Here is a 21,154-nt window from a genome sequence, read left to right on the forward strand (position 1 = left end):
AAGATACACCTATGTTTTCAAATTGATGACATGTCATTTCTTCTAGACCTAGGTGTTTTCAAAGAGAAATTACATAAATAACTCAAACACCTTCATCTTTTCAGATGGTCCTTTGATTTTCTCCTCTTCAGCCAAGTTTATTTGCAATCTATAACATTAGGATTTTATCTTCTTCAACCTTCAAACCTTAAGAATTAGATAGAAATTTTGGCGGAGCACAAGCTTGGATGTTCCTCTCTCAAAGAAAAACTAGGTTAAAGAGGAATGTCATCACTAAGGGATTATCTCTAATATTGACCAAAACATAGACGGTCATGTGATCGATTGTAAAGCTTGTTATAAAGATGCAAAGATAGAGATTTAAGAGATGGACTTTGGTAAGTCGAATTCGTTCCACAGGGACAATTTGGATTCAAAATCTCATTCGAATAAAAAGGCCAAAACAGAATTAACAACAGATTTTTCTTAAAAACAAAATTGATTTGTTGCACAAATGAAATGAAAATTACTTGCAATTGAAATTAAAAATAGAAAAGAAAGATTGAAAATCTAAGAGAGAGATTAGAGAAGTTAATCAAACATTTGCAATTAATCCATAATGTAGATAAATTCGGAATATAACTCAATCCATGGAACAAGTCATTGCTCATGGATCGGACGGTGGAACAATTAAATCCTTAAGAGTAATCAAAGGATATTCATGAAAACACTAGTATGATTGAGATTGCCCAACTCATCTTCTGATTTTTCACATAGCATAGCCATTCTTGAACTTATCTAAGTAATGGCTATCTAAGTTGGATCAGAATTATAAGTTGGATTACTTTAATCAGAATAGAATTTTCAGAATTAAAACATGTAAGCAAAGCAAGAATTTAAATCTACACTAGAGGGATTAATTTGCTATGGCTTCCTTAACTTCTCTAATGAGAATTTAGCCAATCATTGCAAGCATTGTAATTGCAGAAAAATAATAAAAGAGAAAAGAGAGAATAGGTGAAGAAGATGAAGATGATGATCGATCCGAAATTCTTCTTTTATAGCTCTCCCAACAATTACACAAAAAATGAATGGTTCCTCTTGATCTTCTCACTACACTCAAGATCTCACCAAAAGGAAAAATTACAGAGAATTAAAAGAAGAAAAACCAAAAATTATGGAAGAAGAGAAGAGGAGAAGACAAAAATTAGAGAAGAAGAAAGCCAAGAGAAGACCCCTTCTCTAAAATCAACCCTCCAATTTATAACATTCGTATTCGGGTAATCGGGTCAACTTTTCGGATGATTCGCTTCGAACTACCCATTCAGTTACAACCACCGAAGCAATTGGAAGCTTCTGTGAAAATCTCGAGGACAAATTCCTCGAGATGACCGCGGCGCGGTCATGCCTAGCCGCGGCGCGGTCACGTGGCGCCCAAATCGATCGAGGTTCTTCTGGATGCTTCCTTTCGACTCGTGTATTGTAACCGTAATTATTTCGCGATTTGATAACTTCCACGTGCGCTACAATTAACACTAATATATCATTAGCTCTATTAATTTGGATAAATAAAATAATTTTGCAATTATTTAAAGGAACTAACATTTATGCAATGGTAATCTTAGTGCAATTACGGTCCCAAAAATCGAATAATTGGGACCTTATCATCATGTCTACCAAGGTATTCCATTTTCAAAGTACAAAGCTTACTTGAAGCTTCAATCATTAATTTTACGATGTATTGGAAGTAAGTGCGCTTAACTCAGTAGTTCTAAACTTTCTTGCATTGTTCTCTCTATGCAAGAATTTTTTGTGAATTTTTTTTCAAACGACTTGCCAGTTGCATTTTCTACCTCGATGGATATTTGTGTACTTAAGAACTGCTCTTCTATCCCATAATTAAAACCTAAAAACCATTGAGCTACTAATGGCAACTATAGTGGCGGGCTTGGCTACGTGGTATGCTTTTAAATGCTAGTTCTTTTCCAAATAAGAGAACTTGTGGAAAAGTATAATAGACATCTCCAGGAGGAAGAAGATCAGTCAAAGATTTCCAAATAGGACTCTTTTTTTATTGAGTTTATATTTTTTTTTAGTTATTTAAGTAGTCCTACTTAATTTCTATTTCAATTTTAGAAAACGAATTGGATCAGTCAAAGATTTCCAAATAAAACGAATTTTTCCAAAGTTTCCTTCTTTTTGTTGTCTAGAATTAGTGCCCCCACTTGAAAATTTTGGCCAAGGCTTACAAAATCAAGAATAAATTAATCCACAAACCTAATTCTAGTCTCTTGATCCTCCACACACATTAAAACAAATACCAAAAACTCATGGGCATCATTCTCTTCTTTTTCATCTTGCAACATTAGTTTCTCTTCTTCTTTTTCTTTCTCTTGCTTCTGTTGGGTAACATGGTGACGTAGATAGGCTTGCCGACACTTATTTTAATACTTATGATCGGGTTAAGATGTATCGAAGAAAGAAATCAACAACATTGACTGAGTCAAATCAAATAAAAACGAATTAACTCGATCCAATCTTTGACTGATCCTCTAGACCTAGTTGGAAAAACTGAAATTACTTGAAATATATTTAGGGTTGTGTTTTGGTGGACTGAAAGCACAAGGGAGGTCTAATTGGATTCCTCATCTAAAAGTGATACATTATGGATGAGTTTTACCCTTGTCTACTGTTCTTTGGGCTAGTCAAATTAGCCTATTGTTAATAAAATGAATAGCATAGTGATGCGAATTGAGCCCAGATATATGGTATGATAACCCGACTCAAACAACCAAGTTTGCTCGCACCTTCCAAAATAACTACATTCAAGTTGTCTAACCTTACTAAGTCAGCCATCTCAATAATTTGGGGTTGTTATGTTGTTCTAGACTTCTAGTGCCTCTTCAGTGCCACATCGCCAATTGAGGTGCAATACTATGTAGAAAACTGATTTAATTGATAATTCTTGGATGAATATTACATATGGAAACTACCTCATATAAATATTCTAGAGTGTCCTCTATCACAAACCTTTCATTTGTGATGAGATACACTAACAATAATACAGTGTATCTCATGCACCTTAATACAATGCATCTTATTCTCTAACACACTAAGCATCACACCTAATTACATCTACTATTGTACGAGACAACCAAGCTGTAAGCAAGGTTATTGGGTTCTTTACAAAATTATGCTTCCATGTCAATTCCCCGTGCTCTTCCATGCCTTTGTTCATGGCTTCTTTCTTTTTGTACAATGTCTGGCACTCTTCAAACAGCTCATCGTCCATCTCCAAAGAACATCTTTCACAATGCCTCAAGGATGATTTGTAAAATGACGTTGCAGTTCTGGGCAATCAAGCTCACAATGTGGTCGTTGTTCCATAGGAAGAGCACACTTTCATCAACCTGAAACATCAAATTCACTTTTAGTGAAAAATGTGTCATAAAATGAAATCATGATAATTTACCCTTCCCCAAAGTGCACTTTGTAGATTGTAAATATATTTGTTGGTCTCTTGTATTGCATTATAATTAAGAAATTAATTATCAGTTATAAATGAACATTTTTATTTTTTTCTTCTTGAGAAATACAATTCTATGATTTTTTATGAAGTTATTCTCAACTGAATTATATACATGTGATATTTGGCTTGTAATTGTATGCACTATTTACTTGAAATCAGCATGGATATGATAAAACAAATTTACATGTTACCTAGAAATTGATAATGCGGTGAGCACAAGTGAATAAGCATCCTAGAATACATAAAGAAAAGAGAAGAGTTGGCCGTACAATCCTCATAAGGCTAATTGAATAAAAGTCTTCATTTCCATACATACATTATTGAGAAATTCATCAAACGGAGCACTATACATCTTATTTACCAAAATGGTAAAAGCAGTAATTTTCATATTTTTACTATCGAAAATACTCTTTTTGTCACAAAGATCATTCTGACATTATATAAAATACATTCTGATATCATGTCAGAAGGATCATTCCGACAAAAAAAGTATTTTTAGTAGTAAAAATATGGAAATAACTATTTTTATCATTTTGGTAAATAAGATAGTGCTCCGTTTTGATAAATAATCGATATGTCGTGTATGTTTTGAAAATTTTGCCTACTTTGTTTTTCGACTTCTATTCTATCTCTTAGAATATATAATCATCTTTTCAACAAATTTCATCAAAAAAAATTTTGGTAATTATCTAAGAGTAAATCCATGGAACAAATCAAGATAAATAAATTTAGATGGAAGTGAGATGTGAATTGTGTTTGTTGTCAAAGTGAGACATTTTAGTAGTTCATATTACTCTGCAACAGTCAGAAATTCATTAACATGGTCAAATAAAATAATTGGCAAGGCCTTTGGTACCAAGTTCTATTACTCTGTTAGTAATTTTTAACAGAGACAACGTGTTTTCAACTGCACATTAATATATTGGTCCCTTTGCAATTTTTATTCAAGGTCCTTTGAGAACTTGGTGGAATGCAGAGAGGATTTGGGTGATAAAATCAATAACAGCAAGAGTGCTGATTTTCTAACTCAATCTGATAGAGTAACTCAAAAACTCACTGAAGTGTGGTATGTACAAAGAATCGTAGATTTTTGGGAAAATTACTTATAGGACTCTCACGGAGGGAAGTTTTCAATGATAGCTTGGCAGGACATTTAGTAAACTTTTTCTTTGTAAGTGGTCCTTGGACCTCATCTCCTCCATTTCTCACGATTGAATGTTCTAACCGTTTGAATTTATCATTTTCATCTAAAAATTAGATTTTTGACATTTCAATTGAGTTTTGGAGACTCCACTCCATTACAAATGTTTTTATTTATTTATTTATAAAAAAAAGTCATTTTCAAGGGTTTTGAAAAAATATTTTGAAGATGTATATAAAAAAAAAAAAGTTATTTATCACTATTATATTTCAATTTTAAGTTTGAGAGTTATTTGGAAGTTCGGTAATTATTAAAAATTTACATCAAGCTAAAAAATATTGTTTCATAAATTTTTTTTTTATTTTTATATCTAAGGCTTTTGATGAAATTTAGAGGGCTGTGGTAGTGTTGGACTGGTGATGTGGTTATCCATATAAGTAAAAAGACCCTTAGTAAGGATTAAATTAAAATCTTATTACGTTAGTTAGTGAGACAAATATTTTGCTATTTCAATTAAAAATATCAGTTTTTGAATTTAAATTTAATTAATAAAGAGTATAAGAATTATAAATAAAATTAAGATGGAGGAACTGCTACAAAAACTATTCTAAGCAATCCACCAATAGGATTGCGAGGTCACTATGTGTCAACAATATACCTGTCAACAAAATCGCACTCGTACAATTGTGTATCATAAGCCAAAGAATATATGGCTTTCTCCGCATGCCATGTCGGGGAGTTTTGATTCGGCTGTTAGGTTGAGTTAAAAAATCAGCACTCCTTCACTTATGTGAATCATAGTCCTCGTCATCCGCCTTGTGACTGAGGTAGTGTTTGTTTGCGCTATTTTTCAGCGTTTATTGCTGAAAAAAATTAAATTCAGCACTTTTTGTTAAAATAGCGCGCGTTTGTTTACTTTATATTTTCAACGCTTATTGTTGAAAATAAGTGAAAAAAATTCAGCACTATTTTTTATGCTAAAAACAAAGTGCTAAAGCGGTAAGCACTTCGCTTATTTTGACACGGACAAGTATGCCCTTATACTTAAAAAGATATTACCTTTTATATCCTATGGATAAGTATATAAGCACCCCACAAATTAATAAACCCACACTATGGCTAAATTATTTTGTCTTAGATGGGTTAAAATTTTTTAAATGAGTTGATTTTTGGTGAGGATGATCTCCTCATTAGTATATAAGCACCCCACAAATTAATAAATCCACACCATGGCTAAATTATTTTGTCTTATATGGGTTAAATTTTTTGGAATAAGTTGATTTTTGATGAAGATGATCTCTACAATGAGATCATCCTCACCAAAAATTAACCCATCCAGAAACTTCTAACCCTATCAAAATAAGTTCAAGAACCGCAAATCGTCCTTTTTTTTTTTTTTTTGAAAAATTATTTTTGACGGGTTAGAAGTTTCAAAATGGATTGATTTTTAGACCATATAGACCATCCTCACTAAAAATTTGCTTACTCCAAAAATTTTCAAACAAAAAATATTGGCTATGATGTGAGTTGCCCTTATTAATTCATAGGGTGCTTTTATAATTACACATCCTTCATTTCCATCGAAAATTATTCATCCAAAATTAAGTGCTTTTAATGTTAATTTCAAATTTTGGTGATTTGTATGACATTATTATTTTTAATTTGAAATTTGTCGATTTTTACAAATAGAAATTATTATTTATAAATTGAAGATTTGAGTATTATTTATTATTTAAAAATGAATTGTATTTTAATTTTATAAGAAATAATATATTTTATTGCGTTTAATAAGAAATAGGCATTTGAAACATGCAAAGAATATATAATATGATTGTAAGGATAACAAAGACAATTTATTAGCTTCAAGAATGTGTAACAAACATGATTCAGCATCTAAACAAACAACTTTTTCAGTACTTAAATTCAGCGCTTATAAGTTTCAGTGCTTAATGCTATTCAACACTTATTTTTTTTAGTTTAACAAACAGCACCTGAGACTGAGTAACCTCAAGTAACTAACCACAGTTGAAAAACTTAACCATGGTTAATTCCCCAATCATTGTACGTAACATAAAACTCACGTACTTTTTCTTCAAGAATCAAGAAGAAGGATTGATTCAGAATTCAGAGAGAGAGAGAGGAGAAATCATGTTGGTCTCCAGCTTAATTAGCTAGGGTTTTTCCTTCATTCAAATGCAGATCAGATCTCGATATTTCTTCCAATCCTCGAGCAGAGAAGACGAGTTCGAGCCGATTCTCTAGAAAAGCGAACTCGGTTCCAATTTGTGGATCGTTCGGTTCATCTGGTCTATCTTCTTTAATCTTTAGGTTTCCTCCGAATTCCATTTGTCAGCTTAGTATAAAAGCTCAGAGGAACTATAGCAACATTGGCATTGTGCAATTGGTCGCTGCTTCATGGATGAACAACACCAACAACATTAGACGTGTTGTCGCTAATGGTTCTGCCGCTAACATTGACGCAAATGTGATTGATGATGAAGTGGTGGATGTTGTTGTTGATGAGAAGATCACCCTCACAAAAAATCAGTTCAATCTGAAACTTCTGAGTCCATCAAAAGTGGTTTACAAATTATTGGTAAAAAATTGACAGTCCACATTCTAAATCACTTTCGATGGGGTTAGAAATTTTAGATTGGACGATCATGCTCACAAAAAATCAGCTCAATCCGAAACTTCTAACCCATATTTTAAAAAATTATTATTATTACATTGTTTTCACATATGTCGCATGATCCGTCTCACATATTTATAAAAGAAGTTACTTTTTTTTTTTTAATAAATAAAAAGAAGTTACTTTTCACCATTAAATTTTAATTATAAATTTCGGACTTCGGTGGGAGTTAAGTAGCCATCCATTTTCAAAACCTTGGATCAAGTCCCAATTTTTCTATGAAATGGAGAGGGCTGTGGTGTTGGATTGCCAATTTAGTAATCCATTTGAACTCAATGACCCTTATTAAGATTTGAAAGGAAAGTGTTTCTCAACATGAAATGAGTGAGAAAGAATAGCTATGTGTTTCCATTTAATGGGTTTGCTCGCAGAGTTGATTTATAGGCTGGACCAGAACTGAATCTGCTGGTTCAAACTTGTTGTCAAAAGGGTTCTGAATTATATTTATTTGTGATTGAAAACAATATGTGATTTATTTTTTATGTGTGCAGGTGAAAGATTAGGTCGTGGTATCGTTAATGATGGAATCACCACCCCTGTTGTGAACACTTCTGCTTACTGGTCCAAGAACTCTGACGAGCTCATTGATTTCAAGGTCTACTCTGAGCTACCCCTGAAAGTTTGTCTTCTTGTAAACGTTTTGTTGTATTTTATTGCGTTAAAAGTATTATCCTTGTCCAGCATTCACGTAATTGAATCAGTTTTTTATGGTGAAAAGCTGAAGAATATATACTTTTGTTTGTTGAAGAGCCAATGAACTGGACTAGTTTCTTCAATGCCTGACAACAAGAAACTGATTAATGGGTGGTGCGCTTGATTATTTAATGTAGTTATTCTTAGGGGTGTCAATGGATGGTCAAAAATTTCGAATCCGATTCGAATTCGAATTCGAAAAATCAAATATTATCTGAAATTTTCGAATATCGAATTCTAATTCGGATGGCTTTATATATTCGAATCCTTATCGGATACGGATTCGGATATTAACATTTCAAATCCGATAATATCCGATTCGAAATAATATATAATATAAATTATTTTATTTGATTTATCTTTTATATAAATAATATAATATATATTATTTTATTTGTTTTATTTATTATATACATACTATAATATATAATAGGTTTTTTAAATAATAAAAAATCAATTGGATAAGGAAAAATTAGTTTTTTTTTTTTTTTAAATATACAAATTATTCGAATTCTAATCGGATATTATCCGATAGGATAATTAGATTCAAATTCGGATATCAGATAAATTTTTTGGATATTACCGTATTCAAACCAATAAGCATCCATTGACAGCCTTAGATATATATTCTAGTAGCCATAGGGATATCAAATTCTCAATTTGTGCATTACGCCCAAATGCAACACAACTGTTGGGGATAGGGTCCAACTTTTGAACACAAGGACCTAATACTTTGGTATGTTTAGGGTTGTCAAATGTTTTTAAACACTAAGGCATGAGACAAGGTGTTTTACTAGTCAAAGCTTTGAGAAATTAGCCTCATGAGCATGCATTTTTTAAATAGAAATATAAATGAATAATCTAATAAGGAGAAAATTAGCAAATCTTACAGAAAAACAACAATTCAAATTCCAAAGCTTAATACCCAAACTCAAATGAAGAAAATTTAATTACCTAATCAATAGTTTCATATCTCTAACTTTCACAGTTTTAAACCCTCAAACAAAAGCCAACATACCACTAACTAACATTATTCTAACACTAGAAGAAGTGGAGTAGCTTCGGCATTGAAAGGGATAGAAACATGGAAGAAAAGTCAAAATAATTAAAGAAGAAAAGCCGAGGATTGCTAGAGTTGCAAATTGTCTAGGGCTTGTAGAGGTTATAACCAAATGAAAAGATGCAACATATGTAACTAAGGACATTTATATAAATTAAATGTCAAACCAATAACAATTTTATAACTATAAGTACTATGTTATGATATTCAACAACAAAAAATATATCTATATAATAAAACACAACTGATTTGCTAGCAACATGGTATTTTTTGAGTTGGAGATAAATGTCCCCTCAACTACAGTTTTGTGATTGGAGAAATGTCCTATCGAGCTACACTACACTTTTTTGACTTTCCTATTTACTCACTCTAATTTTATTATATCTTAATTTTAACCCATATTATTATTTTTTACTTTTTTACCTTTTAACCTCAAATTTTTTAATAACAATGGTAGGACCCACTTTATTTTCTTAATACTTCATCTCCTATAGCTTTACTATATTTTATCTTTTACCCATTTAATCCACTTTATTATTTTTCATTTTTTATCATTTCAATCTCTATTTTTTTTTTTTAATAATACCCTCTATTACTTTTTTTTTCTTCTGCCTTTCCCCCTTAACCCCACTTTAGGGCCCACAATTCTACATTTTTGTGTCTATGGGATAAATCTCCCATTAAGCTATAATTTTGTGAGACTTACTTTATTTCCTTTACTCTTCACTCCTAACTTTACTATATTTTTGTTTTACCCTTTTTAACCTATTTTCATCATTTACCCATTTAACCTCAAAATTCTTTAATAATACCCTTTCAACTTTTACCCCCTTAACCCTCCCATCAAGGTATAGTTTTGTGGGACCCACTTTATTTTATTTATAATTCATCCATATAACTTTCTTGTATTTTCTCTTTTACCCCTTTAACCCACTTTATTATTTTTCATCTTTTACCTCTTTAATATATGGGAACCGTTCAAGTGACAAACATTTTGCCAACGTGTTTTATCCTATATGGGTTAGAAGTTTCGGAATGAGCTGATTTTTACAAGGATGGTCTTTATGGCGAGGATATCTCACAAAAAATTAACTCATTCTGAAACTTCTAGCCCCATCAAAAGTGCTTTACAATTAATTGACAATCCACGATTCTTCAACTTGTAAATTGAGGTTAGAAGTTTCACAATGGGCTGATTTTTTGTAAGGATGATCTTCTCACCATAGAGATCATCCTTGCAAAAAACAAGCTCCTTCCGAGACTTCTAATCCATATAGGATAAAATGTTTGGCTCTCCAATGGCCCCCTATGTATATATGTAAGGCATATCTCTTATCAAAATTCATCTAAAAGACATGTTTTTTACCTTAAGGCCTAAGAATTTTCAATGCCTATTAACATAAGGTGTAAGCCTTTGAATAAAAAAAAAAAGCTTTCCCTTAAGTCCTATGTATCTCCATAAGGCATATATCTTAGCCAAAATACATTAAAAAGGTATGTGTCTTCCCTAAGGCATAAGATTTTTCAATGCATTTAAAGCAAAGCACAAGCTTTCAAGGATTGAAAAAAATAAAATAATAACCCCCCTTAGATCCTCATGGTGCCTCATGAGAGTCTCACATTTGAAGCATGCCTCAATTGGATTTGGTTAGGGTTTAAATCTGGGTGGATTCAGAACCAATCGGAAGAGAGTTAGGTTAGGATTGGATTTGATCCAATAAGATATTGGATTGGAGCCTTTTTGGATTTCAACATTGGATCCCCATAGAATCAGATTGGATAAAATCCATTTCATTTCATTTAGATTTGATTGGATCATCAACATCACAGATTTGTTCCCAAAAATATGGGGTCGGCTGAACAAATCATATTTTTCGTTTTAATTCTATCTAGAGTCATGTCTTTTGTTGAAGCATGTGAATTCATATATGTCTTCACCACCTCAATCCACGTTCTTTTGGGGCTTCCTCTCATTCTTATAGAACTTTCACCTGCTTTCTAACTGGGATTGTGAATTGTGATCGACCTTTGTTGCACATGACTAGACTATCCCATTCAACTTTATCTTAGTTATCACCTATTGGGACTACTACTACATTTACAAAAGTGCATTCATTTCTAATTTTTGTCTTTCAATCTTTCCAATCAACTATCTCAGCATCTCCATCTCATCTACCGCTTAATCTACTGGAGTTTTGCTTCTTGATTGTAGGAGATTTTTTGGGTATTCCATTCCTCGAGATACGTGTTATAAAGATAATCAATTCGTCCTAGGGATATGTGTTATAACAATTGATTGGCTTTTCCTCAAGATGAAAATTACAGTAGGTGAAGAACTCTGGTTGTCTTCTCTGATGAAACTTCTGAAATTAGTCGTCTTCTCTAATATTGCTTATGAATCTTCAGTATCAATCTGGAATCGTCTTAACCTGAAAAAAAACATCGATGCAGTTTCGGCCAAGGAGCCTCCGACAATCAAGTTAGATCTTAGTTAAATTACAGAACAAGAAGAAGATAATAAGTGTCAGAGAGTTTTTGTGTGGTTTATGCCTTAGGTTTGAAAGTAAGATGCTTCTCTATTTATAGAGTAGTCTCTTAAAGGGTGATTAATAACTTTGTTGTAACCTTCTATCCAGATTGTCTAGTATGTATGATAATAAAGGATCGTAATGACATTGAAGACCCACTCCTCTTTATTCTTATAACTTACATGAGGAGTGGGCTTAATGTGTAACTGGTCTTACTCGATGACTTTTCAATTTCTAAGTCGACTTAGTCGTGTTATGCATCTACTACTTTTCGATCATCAATAGTTCCCTTTTTGCTTATCTTGCCAGTTGCTAGAGTGATTTGGCCAAAAGATACTAATCCTCTTTGTATTAGGATTTAAATTAAATGTTCTTATCCTTCAAGGTCATGCTACCGCTTAATCTACTGATGTTTTGCATATTGACCACCTAACATACACCATAAATCATAGCCAAGTTTCAAAGCCTTGATCTAGTGTCGAATTTATCAGACCTGATTTTGAGTCTGATCCAGTCCATTAATTCCATACCTCAATGATAGTTATACTTCTTGTAGGCAGCACACGCATGGGTATTTAACGAAATCAATTAAGCTTTTTCCCAACTGTCGGACTGTGCCAGATTTCTTGCTAATGTAATTTTTTGATCTTTGGTAGGAGGGGTGACATGCAAGTTTTGAATATCGACACCATGGAAACCCAATTACTGTGGTTGCGGAGGAGAAGATAAGGTATGATTTTTTCTTCAATGTGTAGTGAATTATAATGTGCTTGGTCATTATTTTAATTGTAGACTATGATTAAACTAGATAAATTCTGTCTTATTTACTCTAGTGGTGCACTTGAGGGGGCTGAATCAACTCTTTTAGTGGCATCTGGCATGTGTGCTACTATAGTTATGATGTTTGCATTGGTTACGAAAGGCGGGCATATTGTGACCACCACAGATTGCTACAGGAAGACCCGAATATTCATCCAAGACAATCTTGTTCCCAGCATGGATATCACCGTCCTGCTTGTGCCAATGTACTTAGGAAAAGCATTTGCTTATTTTTGATTTCCTATTATTGTTGTAATATCATTTGAGGAACTTATCCCAAGCTTCTTGTTTACGAGACCTCTTTTTTTATGTCTTTTGACCTACCATATTTTTGTCTCCAATCCAATGCAGGTCACTGTTATTGACCCTACTGACATCGATGGCCTGAAATCTGCACTGGATCAAGATAATGTCAGTACTGCAAAAATGGTCGTCTTGTTTATTGGAAGCGCTCTTTGATTTGATTCTCTCAAAGGATGATAATCTCATAATCTGATTGTATTGTTTTGCCTACAGGTGTTCCTTTTCTTCACAGAATCTCCAACCAATCCGTACCTTCGATGCATTGATAATAAGTTGGTTTCAGAGCTTTGCCACAACAAAGGAGCACTCGTCTGTGTAGATGGAACTTTTGCCACACCCATGAACCAGAAAGCCCTTGCCCTTGGTGCAGACATTGTTCTGCACTCTGCAAGGTTCACTGGAGGGCACAATGATGTGGGTTCTGCAAACATCCTTTGCTCTTTATATATAGCTTTACATAGCTGAAATGTAATTGTTATTGAGAAGTAGAACACTGAAAATTGAGTAATTTCCTATTCTATTTTTAGGTTCTTGCAGGTTGCAGTAGTGGTTCTGTGGAAGTGATTTCAAAAGTCCATAAATTGCATCATGTTTTGGGTGGTGCTTTGAACCGAGTAAGCAATTTCATCTTGAATACTAGGGTTTGCTAAAGAATCTCATGTATGCTATTACTATTCATTGTCATGTGTCCATTTTTTGTGTCATGTATGGGCATCAAACTTCATTTTTATTTGTTATACAAAAATCTTATTGCAGAAAGAAATGATATGTAGGAGAACCTCAGCATTATAGTTCATTTCAACATCACAGCATACAACTTGTTTCTTCTTGTGTGGTCTACCAAGTTATTTGTCCTTTTGTGGTTTTATACATATAATTATTTCTCTCTTGGAAAGATTAAAAAAAGAAAAGCATATATAAATAACAAATTAGGGTTTTCTTCAGTCCATGTTTGAAAAAACTGATATGGCAAAACAATCAGGTGACACAGGTCCATTATCCTGGCCTGCCAAGTCATCCGGAACAACACATCGCCAAGCGACAAATGACTGGTTTCGGAGGTGTGGTCAGTTTTGAGGTGAGAATTAACCTCATCATGCATGGAATGAATTGGTGGGCTAATTTTGTTTTCTCTACCAAGTTTTTGGGGTTACTGCATGGCTTATGTGAAGCCAAATTTATTTTCTTGTTCAAGTTGATGAAGACTTGAATACCACCAAAAAGTTCATTGATGCTTTAAAAATCCCCTACATCGCTCCTTCCTTTGGAGGCTGTGAAAGCATTGTAAATACAATACAATACTGGCATACTTGTAAGAACAAGATTTACAAATGGAACTCTAATCTTATTTATTTTGTATTGGTGTGTTATAAGTAAAAGTTCTCATGTCTAGACCACCCTAATATTTTATAAATTTCGAGGGTAAATTAGTCATATAACAAATGTTAGAAAAGCAAAAGCCTATCCACAAATATTTTGACAAATCAACAACTACATCTCAGATTCTCAGTTCTGAGTAGCTCAGTTTGAGTGATCCCCAAAGGAAACACTCGTAGAGAGAGAGAGAGAGAAAGAGAATGGCGACCTCTCTCTTTTCCCTCTCTCCTTCCTTTCTCTCTTTCTCTGCAAAACCCCTTAAACCTCTCTCTTCTCAAACAAAGAGACCAAACCTCCGCTTCAGTACATCTCTCACCATAAAATCTGTATTGTCGCCGGAAACTGACACCCCTTCGACGGCCGTCCAAAGCTTCTGGCAATGGCTATGTGACAGAGGAGTAGTTTCGGCGAATTCTTCGTCTGTCAAACCCAGAATTGTTGCAGAAGGATTGGGGCTGATAGCACAGAGAGACATATCTCGGAATGAAGTTGTTGTTGAGGTACCCAAGAAGTATTGGATTGATTCAGACGCTGTTGCGGCTTCTGAGATTGGGAAAGTATGCGGTGGGTTGAAGCCTTGGGTTTCTGTAGCTTTGTTCCTTCTCAAGGAGAAGTCTAGGAAGGATTCTGTGTGGCGTAGTTACCTTGACATTCTTCCTGACACTACCGATTCCTCTATATTTTGGTGAGTATGGCACTATGGCTTGTTTTCTTAATTGATTGTGCTCAAGTTGTATTTTTGTTTTTTCCTTATTTTTTATGGAGGATGCAGGACTTTTTGACTTTCTCTTATAATTATTTATTAGAGTATATTAAATTCAAATTATTGTAAGTTTTTTTTTTTTTTTTAAAGATAAAGGATGCTTAGTCATAAGATCATATTTTTATTTAGAGAATAAATATTTTGATTATAAAAAAAGGTTAAAAAATATACAAAATTTGGCATGTATTTGAGGGGTAAGTCTTTTGAATTTTCACAAAAGTCAGATCTAGGATATGGGCCAGAATCAGCTTAAGCCATCTAGGGGATTTTGTAATGAAAAAAGGGATTTTTTTTTAGTGATAATGATCAAAGGTTTATAGGGACGGATATTTAGTTGTAATCTAAACCGAAAAATGCATTTTCTGAAAATCATGCAATTTTATTTAAGTAATTCAAAGAGAAATGATTCCAAAGAAGCACTTTAGCTGAAACCAGAGCTGATCAAGTAGGGCGGCCTTATTCTTTAGAAGTTATGATTCTGCTGTTAATGAATGTGGTTTGATGTCTGCAGTACAGGCCTGAAGAGGAGCTCTCTGAGCTACAAGGTTAGTACAATTCTCTTGTTTGATCAAAGTTATTTGTTGAACCACATAAAATTTTAAGAACATTAGTTAGTTGCATAGATATTTTGCTTAAGTTTACAGTATATAAGTTTTTAACAAAAACTTTGATAACAAAACCTTTAACAAAAAATACTATTTCCTATTGTTATGGTCTACGGACAGAGTTCAACAGCCAAAAAATTTAGTTCAGTTCCCAAATTGCGTAAATATGGCCTTAAGATCTGATATGGATTCGGTTCATGGTGTAAGCTACATTTTTCACATAATATCACGAAAAATGATTTCAAGTTTTTGGTTGATCGGTCGACTCCCAGACTCGGTCATGCCACCAGAAAGATTGGACCCATATATGAGATTTTTATGATACTAACTATTGGGAATCAATCATATTGATTTGTTGCGTTCCTGCTCACTAGTAGTTTTTGAAGCAAATGAAAAGATCAGAATGAAAACACAAATAAAATGCAAGAACTTAGAGGATTAGAGAGGAATCACTAGGGTAGATGGGTACATACCCAAATTCTCTGTAGTAAGGAGCTTCCGCACAATACAAAATAGCCAAAGTGGGAATGGACAAGGGCTAAGGATTTGAGATTTTCTGTCAGGTCTTTCTTTAAATGGCTTTCTTTCGAAGCTGAGCGACCCTTATTGGGCTCAATCACTTGGTCCAGGTTAGTTCCGTCTAAAATATCTTTTTTTGTTTGGTTGGCCGCCCTTGGTAAGATTCTTACGCTGGATAATTTGATTGTGCGGGGTTGGATCATTCCCAATGGCTGTCCATTATGCTTGAGTGATGGAGAATCTGTTGATCATACTTTAGTCCATTGTTCTTTTTCTTATAATATTTGGTCAATCTTCCTTGGTATGTTCGGTATGAACTGGGTCCTCCCTCGTAAGTTTTCTTCGGTGTTAGTTGAATGGACCAATAACGCTTTCCACATCAGAAAAAGGATCCTATGGGCTATGCTTCCCTCGGCTATTGCTTGGGGAGTCTGGAACGAGAGAAACAACAGAGTGTTCAACAACAAGAGCAGTACCACTCGTGCAAGATTCTTGGAAATTTTGGGTCTATTATACATTTGGTCGAAGCAGAATATAGAGTTCGCGGGGGACTACCTTCGACGATTTTGTTTTTAGATGGGACTCTTTATGTAATCAGTGATGTTGTTTTTGTTTTTTGTTTTTTCTTTGATTTGCTGTTTTTTGCTTGTTGTTTGTTCTTGAGGCTCTCTCGGCCTCTCTCTTTGTAGTTCTCCTTCTTTTGCTCAATATATTATACTTTTCAAAAAAAAAAAAAAGCCAAAAATCTCTTTGCTTTGTAAAAACAACGAAGCAATAAAGAGAACAACCACCACCAAAAAAAAAAACAAGGATTTACGTAGTTCAGTGGGGTGCCTATGTCCACAGATTGAAGCAAGAGCAAGTGCTATTTTTTCTTTCCCTTTTCTTGGTTTTACAGTCCTAGAGATTTCTATTTATAAAAGTGGGAGTTGCTAAAACGTGGTTATCTCCCCAAAAATAGAAAAAAAAAAAAAACTTAACAAAATACTGCATAATTCCCTTTTTTAGTAACCCTGCAAAGAAATAGAATACAAGACAATTGCACAACAATCTCCACCTTGGCTTGAATTTGTCACACCAAATGTTTGGAGCACTAACCTGTCACATGTGCCCATCGCTTCACCTTGGCCTAAATACTTGAACCACCTTGAAGCGAAATCACACATGTTTTTCACAACGAATTTTGTATCACCTATGCTTGGGATGCAACTTCACCTCAAACCTGAATCAACCCGACTTAGTCACATGTCTGCTAATACTGTATACAACCATTGGTCTTTTAGAACCACTAGCTACACACACCATTGAATCATCCTGATCTATCCCAATTCGATCACACGAGCAAGGATCATGTGTAGATGCCCCTAGTTAATTCTAGAAAGGGACCTCGACTTGTCTTCTTGAACCGTAGAAACCACCTCACGATCATCTGCAAGACAAAGTCGAATTGTGCTAACCGTTCTCGCCTCAATGTCTTCCCAATCTGCATTTGCCATAATCTCTAATTTACGGGACTTCCCTTTCAACATCCTAACCAAGCCTTATTGAAGCAGGATGTCTTTCATCCTTCTTTTCCATTGAATGAAACTGTTTGAATCTCTCGGCCTTGAACTTCTTGTTCGAACTCTTTACTACCATTGTATTAAAGAAATGAAAGTACGATCTCAAAAAATATAGTCGAATCTGTACTAACTCTCTGTACGAACCCTGATTGGCTCTGATACCCAATTTGTAAGAATGAATTGGGAGTTGCTAAAACGCGTCTCTCTTTCCAAAAATAGGAAAAAAAAAACCCTTAACAAAATATTATATAATTCCCTTTTTAGTCATCCTAAAAAGGAAACATGATACAAGACAATTGCACAACATGCTTCTCCACAACCCATCCTTTTGTAAAGACCTAACTAAAGAAAGTAAAATTACTAAGTTACCCAACACACAATATGAAAATTAAAATAAACACCACAAATTAAAATATCACACCACTTGCATCATTTTTGGTTCCGTTGCCTCTCATTTCTTTGCAGGATTGAATCATTGAGATGGGTTTTTCTTTTTCTTTTTTTCGGCAGGAACTCAACTATTGAGTACAACCTTGGGTGTTAAAGAATATGTGCAGAATGAATTTCTCAAGGTCGAAGAAGAAGTAATACTCCCTCACAAGCATCTTTTCCCTTCTCCTATTACGTTGGATGATTTCCTATGGGCATTTGGAATGTTGAGATCAAGGGCATTTTCACGCCTTCGTGGTCAAAATCTTGTTCTAATCCCTTACGCAGACTTGGTAAGATATTTTTTACTCTTTTTATTCTTCTGTTTTGGAATAAAAATGTTTGGAATGGTTGATGGATTATATTCTATGTTAGTTAATGAAAGAGTGACTCGGTATATGTCTAAAGCAAGAGGTTATCTGGTGAAGGAATTTCTTTTTTCCACGAAGGAGGTTAATTGCATTGTAAGCAAATGCAGTGACGTTAATTGGCTGAAATATATACAATGATTGGAGTTTCCTTTGACATTTCAGTTCCATATTAAACAAAATTCGGTGCAGACAAATAATGTACTTAAACTACGAGCAATATTTAGAATAACTTGGATAAGGGGTAATTTACGCCTCTGCGTCAGACTCATATGGCTGGCAGCCTCCTAACACATATTCATAGTAAATTTGAAATGTTCTAAAAGAGGCATTTTTGAAATGCATAGTAAATTTGCTATCATATAAAAAAAAATGCATTTTTTTGGGTGATGGTTCAGTTAAATCACTGTTCTTTTGGGGTTTTTTCTGAGTGTGTTTTCTTGATCAGCTCAACCACAGTTCCAAAATAACTACTGAAGATTCTGCTTGGGAGATCAAAGGTGGGGGCCTCTTTTCTAGGGAACTTGTATTTTCCTTGCGAACCCCAGTTTCTGTCAAGGCTGGAGAGCAGGTGAAACTTCTCGCTGTCTTCATGTTACATTTGAAGCAGATTCTGCTTCATAAAACTGTCTTAAATGACACACAGAAGGGTTTCATGACAGGTTTTCATCCAATATGATTTAGGGAAGAGTAATGCTGAGTTGGCATTGGATTATGGGTTTATCGAATCAAGGTCAGATCGTTACACATATACTCTCACACTAGAGATTTCCGAGTCAGACCCATTTTTCGGGGATAAACTGGACATTGCAGAGTCCAACGGTCTAGCCGAAACTGCATACTTCGATTTCGTTCTGGGCCGTTCTCTTCCAGCCAAAATGCTTCCATATCTGCGGTTAGTAGCTCTTGGGGGAACTGATGCCTTCCTCTTGGAATCCATTTTCAGAAATTCAGTTTGGGGTCATCTTGAATTGCCTATTAGCCGTGCAAATGAAGAGCTAATATGCCGAGTTGTAAGGGATGCGTGCAAAACTGCACTTTCTGGCTATCACACCTCTATTGAAGAGGTAAAAGGCATTTCATTTTGTTGCATGTCCCTCTTAACAGAGCAACTATAAATCTAAATTTCAGGATCCACAGTTGACAGGTCCCAGGAGATCTTATAGGCAAAAGAATGACCAATTAGGTGACCTTTACCATCTAAATTGACTGAATCAGCAAAAGATAGTTTTCTTTGGATTCTTTTTGGGTGATTTAGACATGCCCCCCACCCCAAAACCCCCCACACGTTTTGCTGAATATTAGGGATACCCACCTACGTTTTGCTGACTGATTTTGGGAAGAAACAATATATAAGATTTTTGGGGAAGTTGAAAATGGTGGGGGTTTTGGTAGAAAAATCTAGGGTTTATGTAAAGGGTTAGTTCTAGGTTGAAAATGATAAATTGAAGATAAAGTTGAGTAGATACACCAAGGAGATTGGAGAGCTTCAAGAAGACGGGTTTTGAGAAGAAAAATCTAGATGTTGAAGATGAGGGCATTTGAGTCTATTCCTCTTAGTCTATTGAGAAGACTGAGGTCAAGGGATGCATGTCATGAATGTCAAAGGATAGGGGTTATCTCTTGTATTCAGTAAAACGTAAGGGGGCATGTCTAAATCACCCTTTCTCTTTCATTTTGAAGATTGAGAATTTTGGCATGGCTAAAGTAAGAAAAATAAATATTTTAAGTAAAGAGACAGTAGTGATGCACCTTTCAATGCTCTACCACTATTATTAAGTTTTTAATTGAAGTTAAAAATTGTAAATTGTATTTGCAGGATGTGAAGCTGTGGGAAGGAGGAAACCTAGACCCAAGGCTTGAAATAGCGGTCGGAATAAGGGCTGGGGAGAAGAGGGTTTTGGAGCAGATTGATGGGATTTTTAAAGACAGAGAGTTGGAACTAGATGAGCTCGAATACTACCAAGAGAGGAGGCTCAAGGATCTGGGTCTAGTCGGGGAACAAGGCGATATCATCTTCTGGGAGCCCAAGTAGTTGAATCAATATGTATTGTGTGATTGTTTTGAAGAATGTATTATTAATATTAGGGAGCAGCCTTGTTAAATACCACAGGCATGAATATGTTTATTCGAATTCTTTGGAGTGCCATTGAAGGAGAAAATAAGATAAGTGATTTATACCCTTTTCGAGTGTTTGAGGAGGCATGGATTGGATGGTGTTCAAAGCATTTTTTTTTTTTTTAAATCCTATAATAATAATGGGAATGACTTCATCATTCGGGGAGAATACAAGATGATACATGTTCATTTATGAAGGGAATGTCAATTAATATGGGTAATTTGATCAGAGTGGAGTGATAGAATTTTCGAAGGAAATGAGCACGCCTTCGTGCGAGATTTTCTTTCAATCATCGTACTCTTGTTCCTTTGGGGCAAAATTTTCAAGGAGTTTTCAGATTCAAAGCTCTCTTGTTATGGTTTTGCTTTGTTTCTTATTTCTTATCCTTTAGCAGGTTGTATGAATATACATAGAATCAACTAAGCGAACTATTTGCAAGAGAGGCATTGTTGATCATTCTTTCAGACTTACTTTCCCATGAGAATGTGGAGGTTGTGGGAAGTGCGAGGATGCAAAGTGAACGATTCTATCATGGAATTGTTTGGACAAGAGGGAAGTTGAATGTTTGGGGTAGGATGAGGACATGCTGAGCAACAAATTGAAGGAGGTGAGGGAGAAGTATCCTCGATGTCTAAAGGCTCTCTTGGAACAAGATCGTGTGGCAAACT

General features: G+C 34.5%; 1 protein-coding gene and 1 pseudogene across 1 annotated transcript; both read left to right on the forward strand.

Annotated features, from left to right (window-relative positions):
- Positions 1–6,689: 6,689 nt before the first annotated feature.
- LOC147401285 (cystathionine gamma-synthase 1, chloroplastic-like) lies at positions 6,690–13,394 on the forward strand (annotated as a pseudogene).
- An 829-nt stretch (positions 13,395–14,223) lies between these two features.
- Positions 14,224–20,550, forward strand: LSMT-L (Rubisco methyltransferase family protein). Its single transcript, XM_086442496.1, has 6 exons — positions 14,224–14,806; positions 15,401–15,429; positions 18,081–18,292; positions 18,816–18,938; positions 19,030–19,434; positions 20,187–20,550. The coding sequence occupies exons 1-6, from the start codon at positions 14,322–14,324 to the stop codon at positions 20,400–20,402; spliced, it is 1,470 nt and encodes a 489-aa protein (XP_086298622.1). The 5' UTR covers positions 14,224–14,321; the 3' UTR covers positions 20,403–20,550.
- Positions 20,551–21,154: the final 604 nt, after the last annotated feature.

This window comes from Akebia trifoliata, chromosome 5 (assembly GCF_017979445.1).
Source record: "Akebia trifoliata isolate Shusen 1 chromosome 5, ASM1797944v1, whole genome shotgun sequence".
In the NCBI taxonomy this organism is placed as follows: Eukaryota; Viridiplantae; Streptophyta; class Magnoliopsida; order Ranunculales; family Lardizabalaceae; genus Akebia; species Akebia trifoliata.